We start from the raw sequence: 22760 nt of genomic DNA, 5'->3' as shown, positions 1-22760 counted from the left end.
TGTTGGAACAAATGATATGTTGATTTTTTTTTTTTTTTAATAAAAAAAAAAAAAAAAAAGACTGAAGTGGGCTTTTTTTTTTTCTGGAATATTTGCTTTTTTAATTAAACTGTTGCTTATGGTCAGTAGATGGTGCTACTGAACAGATGTAAATTCTTCTTTTCAATTGACCTAAAAGATGTTGACTTATTACTGCTTTCTACTACATGTTTACTATAATTTTACAAGAGTACTAAAGGGAAAAAAATCGCTAGCAAATAAAAATGTGTACTGATTACAACCTATAAACCTATTGATTTTAGTGAGTTTGCCCATCGGTATGATCCTTGGTACAGAATTCGGCTTTTTGTTGCAGGAACAATAAGTGGCTGCAATCAACATGGACTAGGTGCTTTTTAAAAAAAAAAAAAAAAATTAATCTCCACTGGAATGCAAGTAAAATCTCAGATATGTCTGGACTGGTGTGGATCTGTTATACTGATACCTACACAAACAGACGTAATTACTGAATACTTGAAATACTATATGGATTAAACAGTTTGTGTTTGCTTCTTTGCTTCCCTACAACCTTTACCTGGATAGATGAACGTATGTAAAATAAATGTTAAAATATTTTTTTATTTTTTAAAAGGGATCACCTGTAGATGGCGCCAGATACAGTGTTGTGTAATTAAGTCTTTTAAACGAGTCACCCACCAATGTTGCCAGATTGGTTGCAATGACTGTTTTATTAATGATTTATAGTAGAACTATAGACATCTCATACAGAATGATGACTGCCCTTGTGTTGAGATTCACTAATTTGCTTTAGTAGCAATGCTATTTAAAGTACTGAATATAATCAAAACAATTAATTCCTAATAATTCAGCCACGGTGAGAGATTATCTTCTGTCCTTATCAGGACAGAAATGTGTTGGCCTATGATAATATTTGTGTTGACCTGGAGGGCTTGAAATCTCTCTTTGGTGACAATCAGTTTGTAATCAAATTTGTGACAGAAGATCAGATCGTATCTGGATCTCTCCAGGCGATTCGCTTTCTCAGGCTGTAACTAATTTGGGCCGAGGAGGTGTGACACAGAGCAGGTCTTCCTTCCACTAATGGATGTTCCAGGACAACTTTGTGGTATTCTGAACTCAGAGGGTTTTGCTCAACGGAGACCCCTCAGCTTGTTTATTTGCTGGGCCAATAAAGAAAGAGGTGATTTTTTTAGTCTGGAGATCTTTTGAAAGGGGAATTAGGAGGCCCGGCTTTGCTGTGTGTGTGTGTGTGTGTGTGTGTGTGTGTGTGTGTGTGTGTGTGTGTGTGTGTGTGTGTTTTCCTGGTCATTTGCAGACAAGTGGGTCCAGTGAGGCCCTGCTGAGAGGCACAGAAAGGCCACTGACGTCATCCATTTCGGGGAGAGGGAGGTGTGTGTCTGTGTGTAAGTGAGGGGGGGGAAGGGCCGTTTTCATTCCACATCACTCTCGGCATTCAGATGGGGGTTGGGGTTCGGGGGGACGTTGCCAGGCGACGGCTACACAAAAGAGGCCTGGTGCTTTTTCTCTGTGCTGCTCAGCTGCTCAAAAGTCCTCATTGCATCTGTCGTCTGGATCCTCGGTCCTGTCAGGCTGTCCGATACACCCAGACTCAACTCCACCTAAACAGTTACTGGACAAGTCAGATGTGCACACACACACACACACACACACACACAGAGAACAGTCTCCTCTCACCATCCTGCATGTGCACTGCGATGTGCACTCTGGATTGTCTCTAGGTGGGCTTGAGGGAGGGAGGTGTGAATTACGCACCCCACCCTTCGTCCAGTGACACTGGGATGGGCAACAGTAACCAGCAGTAACAAGTGAAGGGGTGAATCTGGACCATTCTCTCAACATTAGGTCACTGCTGGTCTTTTTATTCTCCAGTGCCCACAGCGTTCCAAAATAGTTGAGACTGTTGCCTGGCTCTGCCACTCCGTCGACAGGGTAGGTTTAAAGCCACCAGTCAGATCAGACACCAGATTATTTTGGGCTGAAACAATTCAGATTTAAACTCTGCTGCTAGTTACTAATTACAAATATGTATCATTTCAAAAATATTCTATGGGGCCTGCAGGACCAGGACTGGAAGCCTCTGAATTACAATGTAAATATATATTAAAAAAATGTAAATAAGGAAATAACACAGTTTGGTCTAGTCTGATCTAGAAATGTTGCTGGTATTGATCACCCATCTGCAGGGTCTAAAATGAGACTTGGTCCCTAGACTGAAATTTCAATCAATTTGTACATAAAAACAAAATGTAAGTTGAATTTGTTTAATGTTTTTTTTTAATTATTCAGGGAGAATAATTCAAAAAACTAATGCTCATCAAGATTCATTATGTTCTCAACAATCACCACCAAACACACACACCTCACTGATACTGACATACAGTACACACACTCTTAATCACACATCCAACATGTGATCATGAAATCAATGGCTTTTTGCCTTAAGTTTTATTGGCAAAGCACATTGCAAATTTGGATGCACTGCTTCAGACTGGATATGGAATTTATGTGCAGACCTGCTCCTCAAATCTTCGTTTCTGTAGACAATGGACATGGAGGACATAGCATTGGGGAGTTGTGGGTACTTCTATGAAAATATGGACCGTGTCAGCTAATTAAAAGTCTACAACAATTGACATTCAAGGAACCAACTTTAATCAGAATGTTCTAGAACCTCTCGGTTCTGTTTGTAATGTAGGTTTCACAGCTTTTGGCAATGTCTAATGCTATCCTGATTTTCTCTTTGGATAAAAAAAAGAAATCTGCCTAATGTAATGGTTTGAAGTAGTGCAATTGCTGTAGGCAACATGTATTATGATGACATGCAGGTTTATATATCCATTAAACTGGAAGAGACGGACACCTAATAACTGGAGGATGACTATAAATGTAATAATTAGGCCATTACCAATCCCGATCCACCGAGGTGCCACTGAGCAAAGCACCGTCCCCACACACTGCTCCCCGGGCGCCTGTCATGGCTGCCCACTGCTCTCTCAGGGGATGGGTTAAATGCAGAGACCACATTTCACTGTGCGCACTGGGTGCTGTGCTGTGTCACGTGACAACTAATCACTTTCTTTCAATCATGAAAATTCAGTAAAGACTGCTGCTCCATTTTAATCAATGAAATGTTTTGGGGTTTTTTTTGTAAATTACCCCGATTCCACTGCTTTTTCCTTACCCTGTCCTTAATGTGAAAGGCCAGCAAGCTCTCATTAAGAACACTTCCTGGATTTCATAAAACAATGATAATGCCCTGCCAAGCGTTAATCTACACACACACATACAAAAAAAAAAAAATGAGTCAATAGTTTAAATCATGATATTCAGAGGTGGAGGTTCTCTACTATTATTCAGGAAAAGACACCTCTGGTAAGGAGAACACTCATGATTCGCTACAAATAAATAGCACCAAATGTGTGGAAAAATACTATAAAATCAATCAGCAAGAACACTATTGCAAATTTAGAAGCCCTCGTGAAGATCTGCGGCAGGGTGTGGTCTCATAATTCCTTCATCAAATTTCAAAGAAGATGCCAAAACAACCGTGGAAGACTACAACGCTAGCCAAGAGAAATGTGTTAAGGTCCCATGGATGTGCAGCTGGAAGGGCGGCCGTGTCTAGAGGAGTTTTATGGAGTCATGAATTTCATGACTAACAGGACCGGCTGCAAAGAAAATGACACAGTTTCGCAACTTGGGGTTATGCCGCTGTGGGTTACGTTCTTTGCGTGTTCTTAATGATTAATCAGCAGACAGATTTCTTTAAAGTTGCTTTTAACTCCGTGTTGAAGGTCCATTGTCCTCTCTCCGTCTGGGCGTCTTCCAGGTACCGTTCTTGGTTGACACATGAAGCCATATTTTGCCATGAATGAAAGAGAGAGAGCTGTGGAAAATGGTTTTGTTGGGATCTGCAATTTTATTGTAGAGCGGCTGTCATTTGCATTTGTGTGATATCAGAATTGACTGTCTATCTTGGACAGCGCAGGACTGGCATTTCACACCGGCTTACTTGTACAGAACTGATGTTTTATTTGGATAAATTAAATGCACAGATCCTAAGCACTGCTTCTGTCAAATGCCAAATGCCCTCCAGAGCTTTCATTTCTAGAACTTTCGATAGGTCTTTTTTTTCCTCATTCCTTATTCAGATAGAAACTTTATAGCAATTAATAATTTTCCTCAAATCAGGAAGTGCAACACTTATTTTAAGGCTGATAGTGGTGACGATAACAAGATCCTGGATAAGCTCTGGCAGAAGCTTGCGTAAAATGAAAAACAGCAAAACACTTTTTCTTCCCCCAACGTGAACAATTCTCAAGCCACGATAGTGCAATGACATCAACTCGCATCAACTGACAACTGGAGTTTCCATGCAGTCCTTTCTGAGCGTTACCACTACACGAGTCTGCATCTCAACTGGACAACATCTGCACTGTAAGAGTTCCAGCCTCTTTCTCTATGGGAGAGCACATGCTTAACAGAACCTTCACCCTGGGAACAGGTCAGAACTGCTCCAGATTCACATCTTCTGCCCCTTCTGTTGTCCACGGTTCCAGTCAGTCATATGATCAGATTTTGAGTTAAAACATCTCAGTCAACAAGATCCAATCCAAATCTGAACTTCGAATGGGATCTCTTATCTTTACATGCTGTTCAAAATAAGACCTGAGATTGTAATAGTCAACTCATTAGCATAAATGAAACAAAACAATTCTAATAATAAAAATCAACCCCTTGATTTGGATTTGTGAGGTATGATATTTGCTACTTTAGGCACCCAGGGAGTGAATAAAAAAAATAGTGAGAGATCAACTTCAACCATGCTTTGATTCAGGCTCCTGATTTGGGCAAGAATGTCCACCACCCGTGCGAGGGTTTGATTCAAATAAAGTAATTGAGTAAAATTAAAAGAAGGAACACTCACCCATGGAGAAATATAAGGCTCAGTCAACAACAAAATAAAATCTACATAAACGTACGTCTCCTCTTGCTGGCATCTGCTTTTCAATGAAAGTTCTTGTGCACGACATTAAAGTTCATTATAAAACTGTTCTGATGTCAGTTTAAAGAGACAAAAAAAAAACAAAGACCTACTGATCAGAGTGTTCAAAGTGAAAGTCAAAGTTTATGTGGCCACTATTTTCAAACTGGTGCTAAATGCAGCACTATGCGCTAAGCATGGTGCGTGGTTGCTGTGCTACTTCCTCGCTCAGCATGCAGCGCTGTACTTAGCACCAGTTCCATAAACCGGGAAAGGAGCGTCAGCCTCTCTCAGGAAACCTCAATGATCTCCATGCTCCCGGAGAAACTGGACTGACTGCCCACCTTCCCCAGCTCCTCGCGCGACCGCGTCTCCGACATGCCGTCGCCAAACTCCATCTGGCAGCTGCGGCGCTTCAGCTGCTTCTCAAAGTTGCTCTCCTCGTGCCAGCTGCGCCGCGAGTCGCCCCGGTCGCCGCTCTTCTGGCGGCCGCGGCGCCGCACCGCCTCGAGGCCCTGGCTGCAGCTGTACGCGAAGCCCCCGCCGCCGCTGCTGCTGAAGATGGCGGAGGTGGAGTAGAAGCGAGCCGACTCGGACGACAGGTACCAGCCGCCGCCGGCCAGCGAGGCGGACGCCACCGCCATGGGCCCCAGCAGGATGTCGGAGTGCCAGCCCTTGAGGGCGGCGCCCGGGCCGGGTGTGGACAGCTGCTGCTGGCTGCGCGAGAGGCCGAACAGGACGCTGGCGGCGCTGGGCCCGTCCTCCATGCTGCCGCTCCGCTGCAGGGGCTGGGCGCAGGCGGTTCTGGTTGTTGGGGCGTCGACCTGCTCCTTGTCGGGGCTCTGCTCTGGGGTGGACTGCTCAGACACCTCCTCCACAGGAGAGAACTGGCAGGGCTTGCTGGCCGCCTCCTTAAATCCAGCGGGCTTGAAGTATTCTGGGGCATCTCCGCTGGCCGGGTGGGATGTAAAGCCGCGAACGGCAGAGGAGCCGGAATTCGTGTCCCCATAGGACTTGATGTCCAGGGAGAATGTCCGCTTAAGCCGTGCGCTGTCCTCCAGACCTTCTCCAAGCTGCAAGCTGCACAAGGCCTGGGCCAGAAGCTGCTCCTCAGGAACACCCGCTAAGATGCAGGGCAGGGTGAGCGGCTCCAGCGGGGCTGTACTGGCACTGTCTTTATTTGCACCACTAATACCAGTATCCCCACCCTCCCTGTCTTGTGCCGAGGAAACCTCCTCAACATGGCAGGGGCTCAGGCTCCTGGGCTTCACCACAACATCTGCTGGGCTTTTGAGTTTCTTCTCAAAGTCCAGCAGCTGCCCGAGGAAATTAAAGTTGGGTGAGATGGTGGGTCTCTTCTCCTTCACAAACCTGAAAGCAGGGGGAAAAGACTGAACATTATCTTATTGTCGGTTACCAAAGGGTGGCGGCACTCATTTGCAAAGCTCACAGCCACAGGTCTAATTGATGGTGACAGAGGGACATTCAATTATGGGGTCAGAGGAACCGAGGGGCCATTAGAGAACAAAGTGCAATTCTTAGACGAGTGCACAAATCTCCTGCCTGTGCACGAGATGCACATCTCCAGTATGAAACTGTGCATTGTGTTAAACTGAAGCTAAACTATCAAAGTTTTAGAAGTGTCTTCGGTGTGTGGTTTTCTTCATATGTTTTCGCTTTGTCCATCTTCATCTGCCAACTAGTTGGATTTTTTTATGCTATTTCAAACGTTACAGAGAAAAATGTTCTCACTTCAATTGGGAGCAAAGAACAGTTCCCCTTTCTTTCATCCATTGGTTAAGAGGGTTCTTTGGGTACATTTAGAAAAATATGGGTCTCTTTCTTCTGGCATATTTGGAAGAATAATAATTAGGGATCTTGAAATAATTCTTAAAAACAGGCTGCTGCTAAATATTATTTAATTTGCTACATTAATACAATATAATAATTGTTTTCTTTCTACGCACCTTGCTTGTTAAAAATTGTTAACATAAACTTGGGAAGAACGAAGCGAAAGAAAAAGGCTGCCACGTTGCTGACATTCACTCACCTGTAAGCCTCGTCCAATGACATGTCCATCCTCTTCATGATGTAAGCAATGGCAATGGTGGCTGAGCGAGATATTCCAGCCAGGCAATGGACCAGAACCCTGGAATTGCAGGCTTTTGCTTTCTCTGACAAATCAACACACACACATTCACAATCACAAAGCAGGACAGTGTTCCCTTTTTTAACAAGGAGTCTGAGAACCACTAAACACAAGCATGGTTTTGAGAATTTCCACCACAGCATCATCTCACACGGTTGCCCGTTGTGGTTCTATTCGTGGTTGATGCAGCATGATATTCAGAACCACTTGGAAAGTTTGACAGAAAATCTCACCTATGAACTCCACTGATTTGTCCAGCCAGGGCAGGATCTTCTCACAGAAGCTGTCGTTGACGGGAACACGGAGGAAGTGTGACTCGGGGATGAAGTCAGGTTTAGGACAGGTGTTGCTGGCATTGAGAACATAGGCAATGTCGTTCTGCTGCATTAGATCCTGCAGAGGGAACAAGAGCACATCAAAATTAGATCTGGCATCATTACTCTAGTACAATTAAAAACAATGACTCTAGATGGCACTGTGTCATGTTGTGACACACGTCGATGGGCAACACAAGTCACCCAAACAGCTTTAATGTTCCTTATCAGTTCCTTATCTTCTACTCAACTAATACAGCTGGTGCAGAATGCTGCAACACAATGCCTCCACTGTTACCAGCCAAAAATGGACGTGCACCCTCTTATCACAGAGCACTTACCACACCGCATATGCTTCTCAACATCTCCCAAAGTACAAGGAAGACGGGCAAGTGGGTGAATATTCTTTCATTTGGTGTTTGATGATACCCATCAAGGTAGAAATTATCCAGCTCAAGCCTAAAGTCAACTTTGAGGTAAAATTTCTCACCCAAATGTTCCTTATATGCTTAAGAACTACCTGACGACCAGTCAAACCTGTCTTCACAAGTCACCTCTGTAAGCACTAACACGGGCATTAGTGCTATGTGAACATAGGAAGCTGTATACACATCATGTGATAAAAGAATAAACAGAAAGCTACATTTTCCATTGCATTGTCCACACTAACAACAGAAGCTCACTGCGTGATGTCACCCACACCCTCAAAACACATTAAGCAACAGCTTACTTTTTTGCACCTCCATAGAGCTGTCACCATCACAGCTACAATTCAATGTCTAATTTTCTCGCTTTTAGCGTGCTCGGAACTTCTGTACTGTGAAATGTATTGTCAGAACAGGTCAAATGAGAGGCTCAAGGGTGTGTGACCCAGTAAAAAGATCTCAATGTACCTTGTTGAGCACATCTCTCTGACAGCCTAGGTAGAGATGGGGCAGGATGCGAGTCGGCCCCACATTTGTAACTGGCAGGCAGGGCTGAGAGATGCAGGATGGCACCAGTGCGGATTTACCCTCACACAGACCTGGGAACAGGTGGGAGAACTCCACAAAACCACCTGGCACACAAAAACAAACACAAGAAAGTGAAAATGGGTCCTACTGCATCAGTCACGTCCACATTCAACACTAAATGCCAATTAATCAAGTCCTTTTCAGAGAAAACACTGTTAGCCCCTAATAAACATACCAATCATACTTATTATCAATAGCATTGATTAATTATCAATATATGAACATTAACATGAAAACCCACAGACATACATTTAGAAACCAAGTCACGCTAATTGTCTGATTCCTGGCTAGTTTGTTCAGTGTAAGCAGAACCTGGGTCGCTATTTGGGATAAAAGGTACATGTTATTACCAAGATAGATTAGGAAGGAAGTTTTCAAGTTCCCCTCTAATCTGACTTTTGTTCATATATTTACAGATGAACTCACTATGCAAAATGTTTCATGTCAGGGTTGGTCATTCATTAACTTAATAGTTCGTTAATTTGCATAGTTAGTGAAAGTGAAGTGATTGTCATTGTGAAACACTGCAGAACAGCACATGGTGACACAAAGATTTGAGTATTTTCACTTTACATTTCCAAGTCAAAAACATTACAGAAATGATTTCTAAAAGTACAGTCTTGTACTTAAGTAAAAATTAAAAAACAAAATAAATATTTTTGCAGTTTTATTCATTTATTTGCTACAACTAAGTCATGGAAAAAATAAAATGCTTTAAGTAATATGAAGTTTTCCATCAAGCCATCGTGACATTATCACTGGTACTATTTGTTTCTCTGTTATAAAATCATGCTTCACACCTACAAAACTACTTTGATCTAATTTCAAACATTCAATTCTCTAGGGACAAGAATTTATGTGAATGTCTTATGTCTTGCTTATTATACATATATTGTGTACTGTCATTTTGGGGGTTTTACATTGCAGTCAACCATAGCTAAATTTAACACACTTGATACACACACACACACAATTCTGATAGTTTAGGTAATACTTGGTACTTGGTATTGTGTCCCTGAGCAAGACTTAATTGAATGTCCCCTGGGGGACTGTCCCTGTAACTACTGATTGTACGTCCCTCTGGATATTGGCGTCTGAAAAATGCCATAAATGTAAACTTGAAAAGAAAAATTGAAGAAAAGAAGAATCATACTAAATTGTAGAAGATCTAATTTACTTTTTGGATGCTACAATAAACACAGCTTGAATGTACGCCACTTGTAAGTGTGCTCATTTTTTGTACATGTTGCATCAGTTACATGATGTTCCCGGTGGTACAGTAGTGAGAACACTCATTATTGTGTGTCAAAGTGCACTGAAGGGAAACAGGGAGTTTCACGTAATCATATTAACAAGCTTTTTACCAACAACATGCCATAATTGGGCCCCGACTTTCACAATGGCTCAATTTCGCAACGTCTCAAATATGAAAAATGATTTGCCCCTTTGTCTGGCAAGGGGGATCATTAATATCAGACCATGTGAAAACTTCCACCAGCCACACTTTCTTACGCAGCAGGCTGGAGGCAACTACCACATGGCTATTATGACAGCGTCGTTGCTAATGGAGACCAGCGACAGTGTTCGTGACATAACTCTAACAATGGACAAAGGAATACAAAAAACTGATCTGAAAGCCACCCTCTTCACCATTCATCATGCCGGGCCTCAGTAACACAGCCCGAAGACAGATTAGTCACGGTGGAGATGCCAGACAGAGACATCAAAATGTGAGGTATGAATAAAAAAGGATTTTTCCATGTAGAAAACAATCAATTAAAAACCATGCTAGTGATTTGGAGAAATCTGAAAATAAATGTAGTTCATATAGTGAGTTGGCAAATTAATAATTTAAAAAAGTAAAGGGGTTTATAGAACAAATGAGCAAAATAAATAGGAGATTGACAAAGCAGATAAACTTCCTCTCTACTCTAGTCTGGTAATACTCAAAAGGACACTCAGAAACCACATTTGGAGCATTTGTGTTTCAGATCTGCTGTCACAAGAGTTCATTTCCACATCTGCACTTCACAGTTTTTTGTTATATAAGGTCAGAAATGTAATTCTAACGATCCAGAAACAAACTATCACACACGCCACATTTAGAATTTTATTTTTTTTTTTCTACGAAATACTGAGCCAGGAAGCGAGGTTGAGAAGAGTTTTTTTTTTTTTTTTAAATACCTGCTGCCTTCTGGATGATCTCATTTTGAAGCGAGTAATAAACACGCTGGTTGCTAGGTTACTACAGTTTATGTGAGGTTATTGGGCTTGTCCTTTTGTAATAATGGCCTACTTTCATTCACAGCACAACAGCATGTGTTTATCTATGATGAATACCTTATCGACAGAGTAACTGCTTACGAAACTACACGCTGGATAAAAATGGTCCTTGTGGTCAGGCCATGATATGTTTTAAGCGTGGTCAGCAGGGCTTGATGAATGTGGGGAAAGCTATAAAAAAAATGGGACGGTAATGACATGCTATGCAGCGTGTGACATGGAAAACTGAAATAAAAACATCGACTCAGACAACGGTCAGTTTTAAACTCTGCTTCTATGCTTAAACTATACCTTTTATTTATGCCTGACAGTAGCCAAGATTACAGCCTCAACGGTCTTAGAAAATGAACATCAAATAAAAGTGAAGTGAAAGTGTTGTGATTGTCATTATGCTACACAGCAGAGAACAGCACATGGTGACACAATGAAATGTGTCCTCTGCTTTTTCCCTTGGTGAGCAGTGGGCAGCCATGACAGGGGTTCAGGATTCGATTATGGGTCCGCTTCCTTAACCTGCCCTGCAGTGGTGTGTAACTAACCTGACAATAGGTGGACGGAGAGGAAGCTCTTCTCCAGCTTAGCCAACAGGACGCTAAGGAAGGCCTCTGAAGATAGGGAAGTTGGGTCCGAAGAGTTCTGGTCATACACCACCACTTCCTGTCCACTCTGCAACTCCAGCTATACACACAAAAAAAAAAAAGTGAATGTTGACGTTTCAATAATACATTTATTAAAATATTGTGCCATTTTAATAAAGAAAATGAAAATACTGTGACAGGCAATGAATAGTTAAATAATAGTCTTCCTCAAACTATACATCATAATATTATTATTATACATATAAAACTAGGCAAGTCAAAAATTGTCTAATAAGAGTAAAAAGTACAATATTTTCAGATTTTAGGCCCTTCGAGCCCTAAAAGTGCATCATATTCTCTCAACCATACATAGGGTTTTCAAACAGTGGGCGGTGGTAGTAGCCTAGTGGGTAACACACTCGCCTATGAACCAGAAGACCCAGGTTCGAATCCCACTTACTACCATTGTGTCCCTGAGCAAGACACTTAACCCTAAATTGCTCCAGGGAGACTGTCCCTGTAATACTGATTGTAAGTCGCTCTGGATAAGGGCGTCTGATAAGTGCTGTAAATGAAATGAAATAGTTCCCATGTTGAACACCTGATGCTACTTTTCTTCACTGACGTTAATGATCATCTCACAAAGCTGCTTGTGATGATGACAACTGTGTACAAAGCGGTCACAAAGGATCTGGTTCATCAAACATACATGTCTATGATTGAGTATGTGTAGAGCAAACATTGTGCGAGAAAGACCGAGCAGAATGCCACACAGGTCAACCTACTTTTACATGGAGAGATTGCGACACAACTCTGGACAGTTATTGTGGTTGTATATTTATACATTTACTCCCTTGATCGCCAAACAGCTCAGGTCTTGGCACAGTCAGCGCAGCGACACCCAAAATATCAAAGAAGCCTGGATCAGCCTGCCAGGCCGGAGGAGCAGCTGTCGGGGATGAGCTGACTGTGGTGGTAAAACGGAGCTGATTTACAAGCAGAGGAGCTCCGATAGAAACAGCACAGGTAAAAATCGGCACAGCCACGCAACCCAAATAAGTACAAGAACAAGCCAAGCACATGGCTGCCATATCCAGCACTATAAAAAGCTCGGAATATGCCTGGACATACACAACAAACCCACCAACACTAACATTCTATGCCCAAACCGCTCTGAGGCATTGAGGCACAGACTCTATAAAACCTCTGAAGGTGTCCTGTAGTATCTGGCAGAGAGTCCTGCAATTGGGAGGATGGGGTTGTCATACATAAGACTATATATTTATTTTTTTCTACACATCCCTCACAAACCCTCAGACTGATTTGGTGGCCAAGTAAGCCTGCTGATCTCTCCGTCATGGCTATCAGAGCAGACTGTTCCTGAATGATTGGTCAGCAACACTGTTTATGTAAATTTTATCCTTTAATCAGACATATTTTGAGCTGATAGTGCACATGGTGGGCAGATAATTTACAGATGCCCTTTGAATTTCCACTCAAATACCAGTGTGTGCGCGGCACTCTGATTGTAGCCTACTCTCATGGCTAGTCAGAGTGTCGACTATATGACAGTAGACTATCTGATTCGACTTGCACAGGAACAGCGTTTTAACACTAAGTGGCGAGTAAAAAAAAAAAAAACTGTGGCAGGAGACACATTAATACAAACTTTTTTTTAGTATTTGCGCTTCGGTATTTTACTCAACAGACCTATAGATATTTTAAAAGGGGGATGATTTTGACTGGTTTCATTTTAGGGGGGGGTGGCATCCCTCCTACTCCCACCTCTACTCAAGTACTGAGTATGTGTCAATATCAATGTAGGAGCCAATGGTTCTGTAAGATTGGACATCACAGGAGCATGCTTTTGTTTTGCCTAGCGGCCGTCGCAGGACCATGCCTTTGTTTTGCATAGTGGCCGTCTACAAGAAAAAATGTGACATTCCTGTGCCAATTGTTGTGCAAGAAGATTCAACACCTCTGTTTTTCATGCCTTTTGTGAGACAGCAACGTGTGAGGTGTTGGCCGTCGGGACCGCCTAACCTGGTGGTAGTAGCCTAGTGGGTAACACACTCGCCTATGAACCAGAAGACCCGGGTTCGAATCCCACTTGCTACCATTGTGTCCCTGAGCAAGACACTTAACCCTAAGTTGTTCCAGGGAGACTGTCCCTGTAACTACTGATTGTAAGTCGCTCTGGATAGGGGCGTCTGATAAATGCTGTAAATGTAAAATGTAAATGTACCCTCTTTGTCTTCCCCAGATGGGAGGCACCGGGGGGCGTGACATCAGAAACAACAGGTTCTGATTGGTCTGTGACAACTCCCTGTAGGCCAGTGACAACTCCCTGTAGGCCAGGGGTATAAAGGTCTGCTCACATGTGGAAAAGGGACTGAGCTTTCTTGCTCAGGGGTTTTTCCATCGGGGTTTCATCTTTTTCTCTTTTCCCATTTTTTCTCATGGCTTTTTCTCGCCCTCTCTCTCTCCCTCTTTACTCTTTCTTCTTATTTTTGTTTTCTCTGTAACATTGGTACCTTTTTACATTCAATATTCACATGTAACTACAATAATTATTTACCGGTGTTAATAAATTAGAAACTGTTCATTTTTAACCTCTACTGTGCCATGCCTCTTTCTACCAGCTAACATCAAGTTGGAGTGGTTGAATACAGTGCTTTGTGTGGAGGGAGAAAGAGTTTTTCTACACTCTGTTCTCTCACCCCACACCACACTGTCTTTTTTACAGTTCCAAGCAGGACTTTGCTCAGAACATCGTACTGCCTTTGCCATCGTGCCTTCCAAACTATCGAAAAAAAAACATGATTTTAGTAGAAGAGGCCACCTTCACCAATTTCTTCATGATTTGTATAAGCTCATAACCAGATCATATGAACAATTAAATAAATTAGTACACAGGTTCTTTGTTAATCAGTTATAAAGATCAGGTACAGCGGCTTCAACAGAAGTGTTACGACATCAAATGACGGCAACTGCGGCATCTCAGGCAATCGCACTTTTCATCTGCTGAGCGTTGACTGTTTCATCCGCGCTGGCCTCTATCTTCCACTGCACTGCATTCCAGCAGACGGCGAAGCTCAGGGGCTGATGTCATCCCCGTTGAGCAACCTCCCTCTCTCTCGCGCTCCTCTGCCGCTCGCCGATTACGCAAACCCTAATCAGGGACATATGATGTTGGTCTACAGCCTATCTGATGAGAGCGCAGATTCAGCCGGGCAGATAAATGCTTACTTCCTCTCACCAGAGGAGATGCGGTGCATTTCAAAAGAAAGAGATGGTCTGTCATGATCAGCGCTGTCACCTAATATGAGCAAAATAGGCCAAAGAAGGATATGTTTATTCTGGGTTGCTTTAAACGCTAATTGCAACCCAGGATAAGTGGAAAGTGTTAGAAAAACCAGACAGACCAAAAAAAAAAAAAAAAAAGGCTATCCTGCCAAAAGAAAAGAAAGAGAGCAGATGTCATCTCATGGATCCCATAGTAGGAAGGTGAGGTCACTGTGGCTCGAGGTCACATGGCAACTCTGGACACCCTCACCTTCTTCTTGGCCGAGTGTTGCAGCAGCTCGGCGATCTGCACCTTGTCCTGCTGCAGCCGGCGCTTCATCAGCTTGGAGCAGTTGACGTTGACGGCCTCCAGGATGTGCGAGGCGTTGTAGTCCACGAACGGCCGGCTGTCAATGAGCAGGACCCGGTCCAGTCCTCCCTCCAGCAGCGCCACCAGGCCTTCTGCCCCGATGGGCTGGACGGAGCGCCCTGAGCCCGGGGCGGCAGCGTTGGCGGGAAGCTCAGACATGGTGAACGCCTCCCTCCTCTGGCTTCTCGCGCTCCCCTCCTCCCTCTCTTCCTCACCCCTCCTGGACCTCCTCCTCCTCCTACCCCTGCTGTGGCAGGCTGGCAGTCCAGTGCACTGACGCAGCCTGGTGAGAGCCCTCAGGAGATCAACAGCCCCATTGTGGCGGCGGGGTATGATGTCATCCTTGTGGCGTTTGGCAGCTCAGAGCCCGAGCCAAAAAGCGAGAAAATAGAAGAAGGAGCAAAACTAAACTCCAGCAGTGTCCGCGTTGTGTGCCGTGAAAGTAAGTGTGAGTGTATTGCCGTATGTGGTACTACGGTCCAGTTTCAGCAGGCGAGGGGAGGCCGATGACAGGGGTCTGGCAGGGAGGGGCGCGGAGGTCTCTTTCACACCATCGCACGAGGGGGACAAAGGAGAGCTTTTCTCCTGGGCTGTGGGGGGATTACATCATCCTTTGCAGTCCTCCTAGTCTTCATGCTTAAGTGGTTATCTGCCTGTGGGGAGAAAAGGACACAGTGCATTAGGGCTGACCGCTCGGCTCCTCACGCCGCACTCTCATAATGGACTTTGTTATGGAAAGTTATCCATTTTACCAAACAACAGAGTGGAAGGTTCGAACTTTAGTCTGTTCAGCTTGATGTGATCCTTAATGTGGCCACTCCTCTACAAACACATCCACGAAAATATTTAAGTCCTCTGCAGCTATTTTTAACGAAAGAAGACGTGTGTTGAGGGAAAAAATGGCTTTCAGTTGAGTGCTACATATGATTGTGACTCATGATACAATTTGGTTAAAATATATATTCTGAAACATTTCCACAAACAAAATAAGCGAACCATTGAGAAAATGAAATGAGTATGCAAACAATTGTTTGATTTAATTATACAAATTTTAAATGTATTTATAAATATTTATAAATATAAACAGTCAGATTTGCTGACATTCATGTAAAATAGGCTTTGTGGCTTGGCCAGAATCTTGCGATTTAGGCCAAACAGAATTAACATAACGCATGGTTTCGCTTCTCACAACGCTGATGTGAAGTATGATGGCGTATCTTTGTGCAAAACGAAACTGAAATGAATGCTTTAGAAACACTGGCCTCCTGTAAATAAGTGGTGCGGTACTGCATGGCGAAACGTGGAAATTGGAAATTCCCCCAGTAGACGTTCCTCATTCAGCAAGCAGGCCACCAATGAAGGACAATAAAACAAATTGTGTGTTGAGGCCCATCGATTAAGCACGCCAAGACCAACATTGGGGAAACGAGAAGAACAGTGCAGAATCCTTCAGATCACATCTTGCATCGACTCTGCTTGCTCCACAAATTTTCCAGAAACCCCTTTGGATTGATGGGTGGACAGCTGAGGTCTTATGGTTGGAAGCGCGGAACCCATGGGGAAGACAGGCTGCCAGCAACTGAGATGTGAGCCGCTCACTCCCTCACTCACACAAAGCCGCTGCTGAGGGTCTTGTTGTGGTCTACTGTATGTCAGACACTACGTCCGTCCAGGCGGGAACATCTAGAGCCAGAATTCTCAGCTCAGAAAAGGCCCACAGGTACAGACCACTTCAGAACGTGGCCACATGTGCGAACACATGGGTCTGTTTGCTTTCACTGCCTCTAATGAAAATATCCCAGATCCTGAGTTAATCATTAAATCCTGGCTCGGGTGCGACCAGGGTAAACAAGAGGTCAACAGTGTACAGTAAGTCAGCGCAACAAGCATAGCACAAGAAATTTCTAATTATTACTAAATATGACTGCCATTACCTCACAACAATAACATCTTGGCCCCAATCCACCAAAAAACATCACTCTTCAACAGACAGAATGAGTTCATTCAGCAAAGAGCGTTTATGACATATACATCTGGACAGTGTTACACAAATCAACGCTCTGGATACCAACAAAAAAAACTATATTCCATTTGAAATCATTCCGAAACTCGCAGACAATGTGTTTAACAATTTTAAGCTATACTAAAAAAAAAGTTCAAATAGTCTTTGACTCAATTTTAAATAAATATTAAATAAATATAATAAATATTAATTTCATTAATAGACATTCCCAGCTACTATAGCCATTTGATATGTTGACTTAAAATTCACTTCCCTTGCGTTATTTGGAAAAAAACAGATGCTCCACAGGTACCTGTTCTTCAGCAACCTCAACAACCCTACAACCCTACACAACATAAATATGTATATATTACAAGAACAAAATTGCCTACAAATGTTATACTCATTTGCCACAATGGCAATGAAGAAAACAGGTGAGCCATGAAAGTATATCTACAACAAAGGGGGGGACAAAATACAACAAGGGGGGACAAAATACACCTTCCCTCGGGGTAAAGTCAGGTATCCATTTCAGAAACTATATCTAGCAATAAACACCAGGCATTTTTAATATCCAAATAATACTGATGGCCAGTCAACATCAGCAATCTCTACATGGACAGAGGGTCCGATGAAAGTGTTCAATGTATGTCGTCGAATCCTAGCTGTCGAGCGACGTTTTCGTGACGAGACCGCGACCTGTACTGTAGCTGTAAATGCACACTGGAGTCGAGGGCTCAGATTTCCTTTGACTTTCAGTGAAGCCATCCTGCAGCAGATAACACAGGCACAGAACAAACCTCCCCATTCCTCCTACAGTACAATACAACACACCCGGCTACAGGGGGTTTAAGGGGAAGAGGAAAACAATGCACTAAAGACAATTTAAGCATTTTAAAAACACTGTTCCCTTTTTTGAACAGTGCAATGAATGGAACGGAATATTATTCATTTTTTTAAATCGTTGGAATTTCTCCAATGAAATTTTATCTGATTTATAAGCTGTGCTATTAAATACAATAATTTTCTAACACAACAGAATTTGAATGATAAGACCACTTGTGGAACACTGATAACATGCCCTTTTGAATGACATTTTCAGCTATAAACTACACACTTCAAAGGCCACTAAACTTCCAAAATAATGCAGTAGCAGGGCATTTCCAGAAAATCTCTGCCCTCCTCCACCAGGCGACAGGAGGATGGATTTAGTAATATCCACAGCGGGAACGCATGCTGCCTGGCATGTGGATGGGGCAGCAACACAAGAGCCTGCTATGGCCTAAAGGAAATCAAATTAAGAAAACCGTTTCCGTGCCCCTGCGTGAATTTAACTCAAAAATTTGATTATTATTATTATTATGTAGATAGTGGTTCACAACATTTCTTTTTCTACACTTTCCTTGCAAGTGTGATACCTTTGCACAGTACTGTACTTACAGTGAGGAACTGAGGTCAATTTTCCCCAGATGGCAAAGATTTAGAAAATGTAGTTTTTTGTTTTTTTTAGGTAACATATCATGAACATCATCTGGGCATCCAGATGGTGGCATTTTAATGAAACTCTCAAATTTCTAATGCTGTTCAAACGGCCCCAGGGGTCACACTAGAGCTCGAACACTTTGTTGGCAGGGACATGGACAGTAACAACTCTAAATTAGAGTCAGTGACCTTTCTTTGGCTGTTTAGAGGCAGTCAGAAGAATGAAATAAATGATTGGCCTCCATGGCCCTCAAAGGCTCCGTATTTTTGAAAAATGGGTGACAGAAACAACGTGCCTGGCACAGATAGCAGCAATAACAAGACTTTGGACCACCATCAGGCATTTTAAAAAATGGCTTGAATATTAAATGGCACCATGAAAGGCGTTGAAGGTTGTGTGCTAGTAAGTCACCAGCTCTGAACAAGACACCCTTGTTTACCAACTGTTTACCGACGTGTTCGGCGGGCAAGCGGCTCTAGCCACGTGCCTCTGACCTTCAGCTCCTGAACAAGTCCAAAATAATCCTTCTGCTGCGTTTTGCCCATATAAAAACGCTGAAACCGAATTCATTCAGCGAACCCAAGGGCTCTGACCTTAACGTTGGCCCGTAAAGATGCAGCCCCTTTCCCAACCGGAAGATAACTACATATTGCTAAATACAGGCCCCAAAGAGCAAGAATCCTCACCACAACAAACAAAGTGGGAAGAGGTTCCTGTACTTGCCAAATAATAATAACAGACTTGGGGGGGGGGGGGGGGGGGGGGGGGGGCCTCGGTAGCTAGCGGATCTAAGGACAAGTTGTGTCTGGCAACCTTGCCAGTTTTGCCAGCAGCCCAATACGTGTCTTCTTTACCCTACCTGATCCACCCAGCAACAGTTCCCCTGAACCCGGTACGGTTTTTTAAAAAAAGCATGACTAAATCGGAAAGAATTCACAACCCCCAAAACTAGAGCCACATGATACGTCGATTGGGGAGCCCAAAGGTGGACTTTACAGCCTCCCACTCAAACGGGAGATATCAGAAAAGAATCGGACTTGCCAGGGGATGACCTATGGGCCAAAGTGGGCAACTGCACCAGTCCCCCTCCTATCGATTGCGATGGGTCTTGTTGGAAATTTCAGGAGAAAAGGTGACCTGTGTGTCCCACAGGCCATTAAGCACATAGGAATAACACATGGCCATTTGGTCTTGTTAAGGTTAAGGCCACTGAGACAAACCCTGAGCAATTCAGCGGTACATAAATGTTGATGACTTGGGACAACGGTGTCCTGTTGCTGTGGGTATCAAGGGTCAACTATTCAACAATTTCGTTTAAAATGTGTTTTACTTAGAAGTCCTTTTGTTTTGCCTGTCCTGCCCGGTGAACGTTGAGTTTAACTAGGGAAAAATATTTAACAGCTTACCCCGCACCGTTTACTCTTCACAAAATCATCTTCTGCCTTTTCGGGGACTATAAGGAAACATTTAAAATTCTCTGTTTTTCATGAAAAACTACTAAAGCAGTAAATACATCTACATCCAGCCCATTTTAAGGGGCACTAAATGTATGAAAATGTCATCTAACCATCTCGAGTTCCATTCAGATGACACCAGGCCACAACTTCTACATGAGCATTCCTGAAAAGTGCATAAGAGTAGGTGTCTAAGTAAAAATGCATAAGATATAATTATGATGCAATTAATTACAGTGTCAGCATTGCTGCACTAAAAGTACTTGCCAGCATAAAATATGTATGCTAATAAAAAGCCCGTATTGGAACCATGTTGACATAAAAGTCCAACTGGTTCATTATACATGGCCACAGCATTTGACGTTCAGAAGTCTGTTTAACAATTAATAAACATGAACAGTTGAGAACCTTACGGTTTCAGCAGCTGCTCCGTCGCCTCCCAGGGGGAAGCAGGAGTGACCCACCAACCAGCGGTCGCCCATCCAGATAAGGACGGTCCACTGCGACTACTTTAGATCATGACCTGCCTGTCCCTTATATAAGGACGGCGTGTCTGAATGAGAAGTAAGAGGGGGGTGTGGGGTGTGCAGCGCGGTTTAATTTGGGTAACGCTCCTTCGCCGCTGTGTCACACCCCTCGGCTGGCCTGCTGCCCTGTCACTATTAATGGACGCGGCTTCCTGCTTCCTCGTGGGTCTCCCTCCATTCACTGCGGGATGTGGAGGATGGAGGGGAAGCCGTAATCAGAATGAAACTAATTCATTTGTGTAGCGGACACCTAAGAGGTGAAGTGATTGTCATTGCGAAACACTGCAGCACAGCACACGGTGGACACGACGAAATGTGTCCTCTGTTTTTAACCGCCACCCTTGGTGAGCAGTGGGTGCCCTGTGACAGGCGCCCCGGGAGCAGTTTGTGGGGACGGTGCTTTGCTCAGTTGCACCTTGGCGGTCCGGCAACCTTACGATTACGGGGTCCGCGTCCTTAACCGCTAGGCCCCCCCCACCTTTATCAGACATCCATTATGCGGCTTCAGGGGTTTTGTGTTCAACAGTCCCACAGATTAATCTTCGTAGTTTAATGTTTGGCACCCTGTTTACTACTAGTGGGTTACTACCTGGTAGTAAACAGTGTGGTAGTGGCCTAGTGGGTAACACACTCGAATATGAACCAGAAGACCCAGGTTCAAATCCCACTTACACTTAACCCTGAGTGTCTCCAGGGGGGGGACGGGACTGTCCCTGTGACTACTGATTGTAAGTCGCTCTGGATAAGCCCAACTCGCCAGGTTTAGTGGGCAAAGGTCTTCCTCCTCTTCTTCCTCATCCTCGTCACACGGCGTCAGAATAAACCCGCATCTGTGTGTTCCCCGTCGGCCCCGAACCCGCACGCCGGTCCTGCATGCGGGACACGGAACCCCCGCGGCGGGCCGCCGTACAGCGTCCTTCGGCGCGCTTTATCTTAAATAACCTTGCGGCCGACGTTCCTCCCTCGAACTTTTTTCCCGTGCCGACGTGTGTGTGTGTGTGTGTCCGCAGAAAACCGCAATTGGAACTTCTTCGCGTGTCTCGAACGCGGATTTGAACTCGAATAAAGTCGCTGAATTTGATAACGCCGACCTACAGAGCGCCGGGCTCGCCAGAAGTGGGCGAATAAATACATTTTAAAACCGGGAGAACTAGAGAACGCGGGTTGACCGCTGCTGAGGTAAAGACGAAGGTCGGGACCGACGTCGACTTTTTACCACGGACGGACGGACACGCGTGGACGCGACGGGAGGCGAAGTGTCGTCTCCGCTGGAACCCGGCGCCACAGCCGCCGTCCGGGTTTTGTCATTTCGGGCAAAAGTCGAAAACTCACCGACAGAGAAGCGGCCGCCGCCGCCGCCGCCGCCGCCAAAAGGAAGAAAAAGTAAGAAAAAAGTCAATTCCAGCGGGCTCACACGCACATTTCCACGTGGGGAGGAAAAAGCAGACGCAATACACACGCAACGGAACAAACCAAATAAACACGAATTAAAGAAAAAAAAAAAAAAAAAAACAAGTCAGCGGTCAGCAAACTTCATCCTGCGGATGAGGTCACCGGGATATAAATAAAAGGATGGCGTCATCTGAAACCGATCCCGCTCCCGGACGAACGGGCGCCCTTAAAGGCGCACACGCGGAGCTCAGATTCCGCCTTTAGAAAGAAGCGACGACAACAAAAAACAAAAAAACTACCCCGCACACATGGACGTAATCGTCGTCTTGTGTGACAGTCGAGTCGTTTTCTTCCCTTTCTCTCTTTTTTTTTTTTTTTTTAAGTAAAAGTTTACGCCAGAACGTGGGCCGTGGGTTTGGGGGCGGAGCTACGCGTGGGGAGGCGGGAGTTGAGGAGTTCATATGACCTGCTTGAGCTGTGGCCACCATGCATCACATGATCACATCCTCATCGACCGATAGCACTTTTTTTTTGTAATAGAAGTAAAACAAATACATAATATAAGTCGTAAAAAATCAGTAAGTGCTGGGTGTTGGGTGGCGGTGTAATACATGTAAGGGTGATATGACTCTTTCTTTTAATTGTATGCTTTTGTTTTTGTAATGTTTCTTTAAGAATATATGATCAGTGTTATTTAAATTATAACTGTGTAGCACAAAAAATGCATTGAAACGTTAAAATCCTTTATTAATCCTCTTAAAATGCATAATGGCAGACATTACGGTATATAAATATACATTTACAGCATTTATCAGACACCCTTATCCAGAGCAACTTACAATCAGTAGTTACAGGGACAGTCCCCCCCTGGAACAATTTGGAGA

At 43.9% G+C, this 22760-nt stretch overlaps 1 protein-coding gene across 5 annotated transcripts; it reads right to left on the bottom strand.

Annotated features, from left to right (window-relative positions):
- Window positions 1–2671: 2671 nt before the first annotated feature.
- Window positions 2672–21970, bottom strand: dusp16 (dual specificity phosphatase 16). 5 transcript variants are annotated; one of them, XM_028954951.1, is made up of 9 exons: window positions 20371–20443; window positions 20071–20123; window positions 19910–19956; window positions 14920–15671; window positions 11325–11463; window positions 8383–8546; window positions 7409–7568; window positions 7077–7200; window positions 2672–6397 (listed from the first exon to the last, which is right to left on the bottom strand). In XM_028954951.1, the coding sequence occupies exons 4-9, from the start codon at window positions 15175–15177 to the stop codon at window positions 5317–5319; spliced, it is 1926 nt and encodes a 641-aa protein (XP_028810784.1). In that variant the 5' UTR covers window positions 15178–15671; window positions 19910–19956; window positions 20071–20123; window positions 20371–20443; the 3' UTR covers window positions 2672–5316. The 5 variants fall into 5 exon arrangements, with proteins under 5 accessions (XP_028810784.1, XP_028810783.1, XP_028810781.1 ...); XM_028954950.1 differs by lacking the exon at window positions 19910–19956 and having other exon boundaries at window positions 20371–20458; XM_028954948.1 differs by lacking the exons at window positions 19910–19956; window positions 20071–20123; window positions 20371–20443 and adding an exon at window positions 21817–21970.
- Between the last annotated feature and the right edge of the window lie 790 nt (window positions 21971–22760).

This window comes from Denticeps clupeoides, chromosome 15, assembly GCF_900700375.1.
Source record: "Denticeps clupeoides chromosome 15, fDenClu1.1, whole genome shotgun sequence".
Classification (NCBI taxonomy): Eukaryota; Metazoa; Chordata; class Actinopteri; order Clupeiformes; family Denticipitidae; genus Denticeps; species Denticeps clupeoides.
Note: the sequence above shows the minus strand (reverse complement) of the source record. Positions and strands in the feature narration are given on the sequence as shown.

Coding starts and splice junctions, on each gene's coding strand:
- dusp16 (XM_028954948.1), bottom strand. CDS start 15,177: ATGTCTGAGCTTCCCGCCAACGCTGCCGCCCCGGGCTCAGGGCGCTCC. Junction 11,464..14,919: donor AACACTCGGCCAAGAAGAAG/GTGAGGGTGTCC, acceptor TTGTGTGTATAG/CTGGAGTTGCAGAGTGGACA. Junction 7,201..7,408: donor CAAATCAGTGGAGTTCATAG/GTGAGATTTTCT, acceptor TTGATTTGTCAG/AGAAAGCAAAAGCCTGCAAT.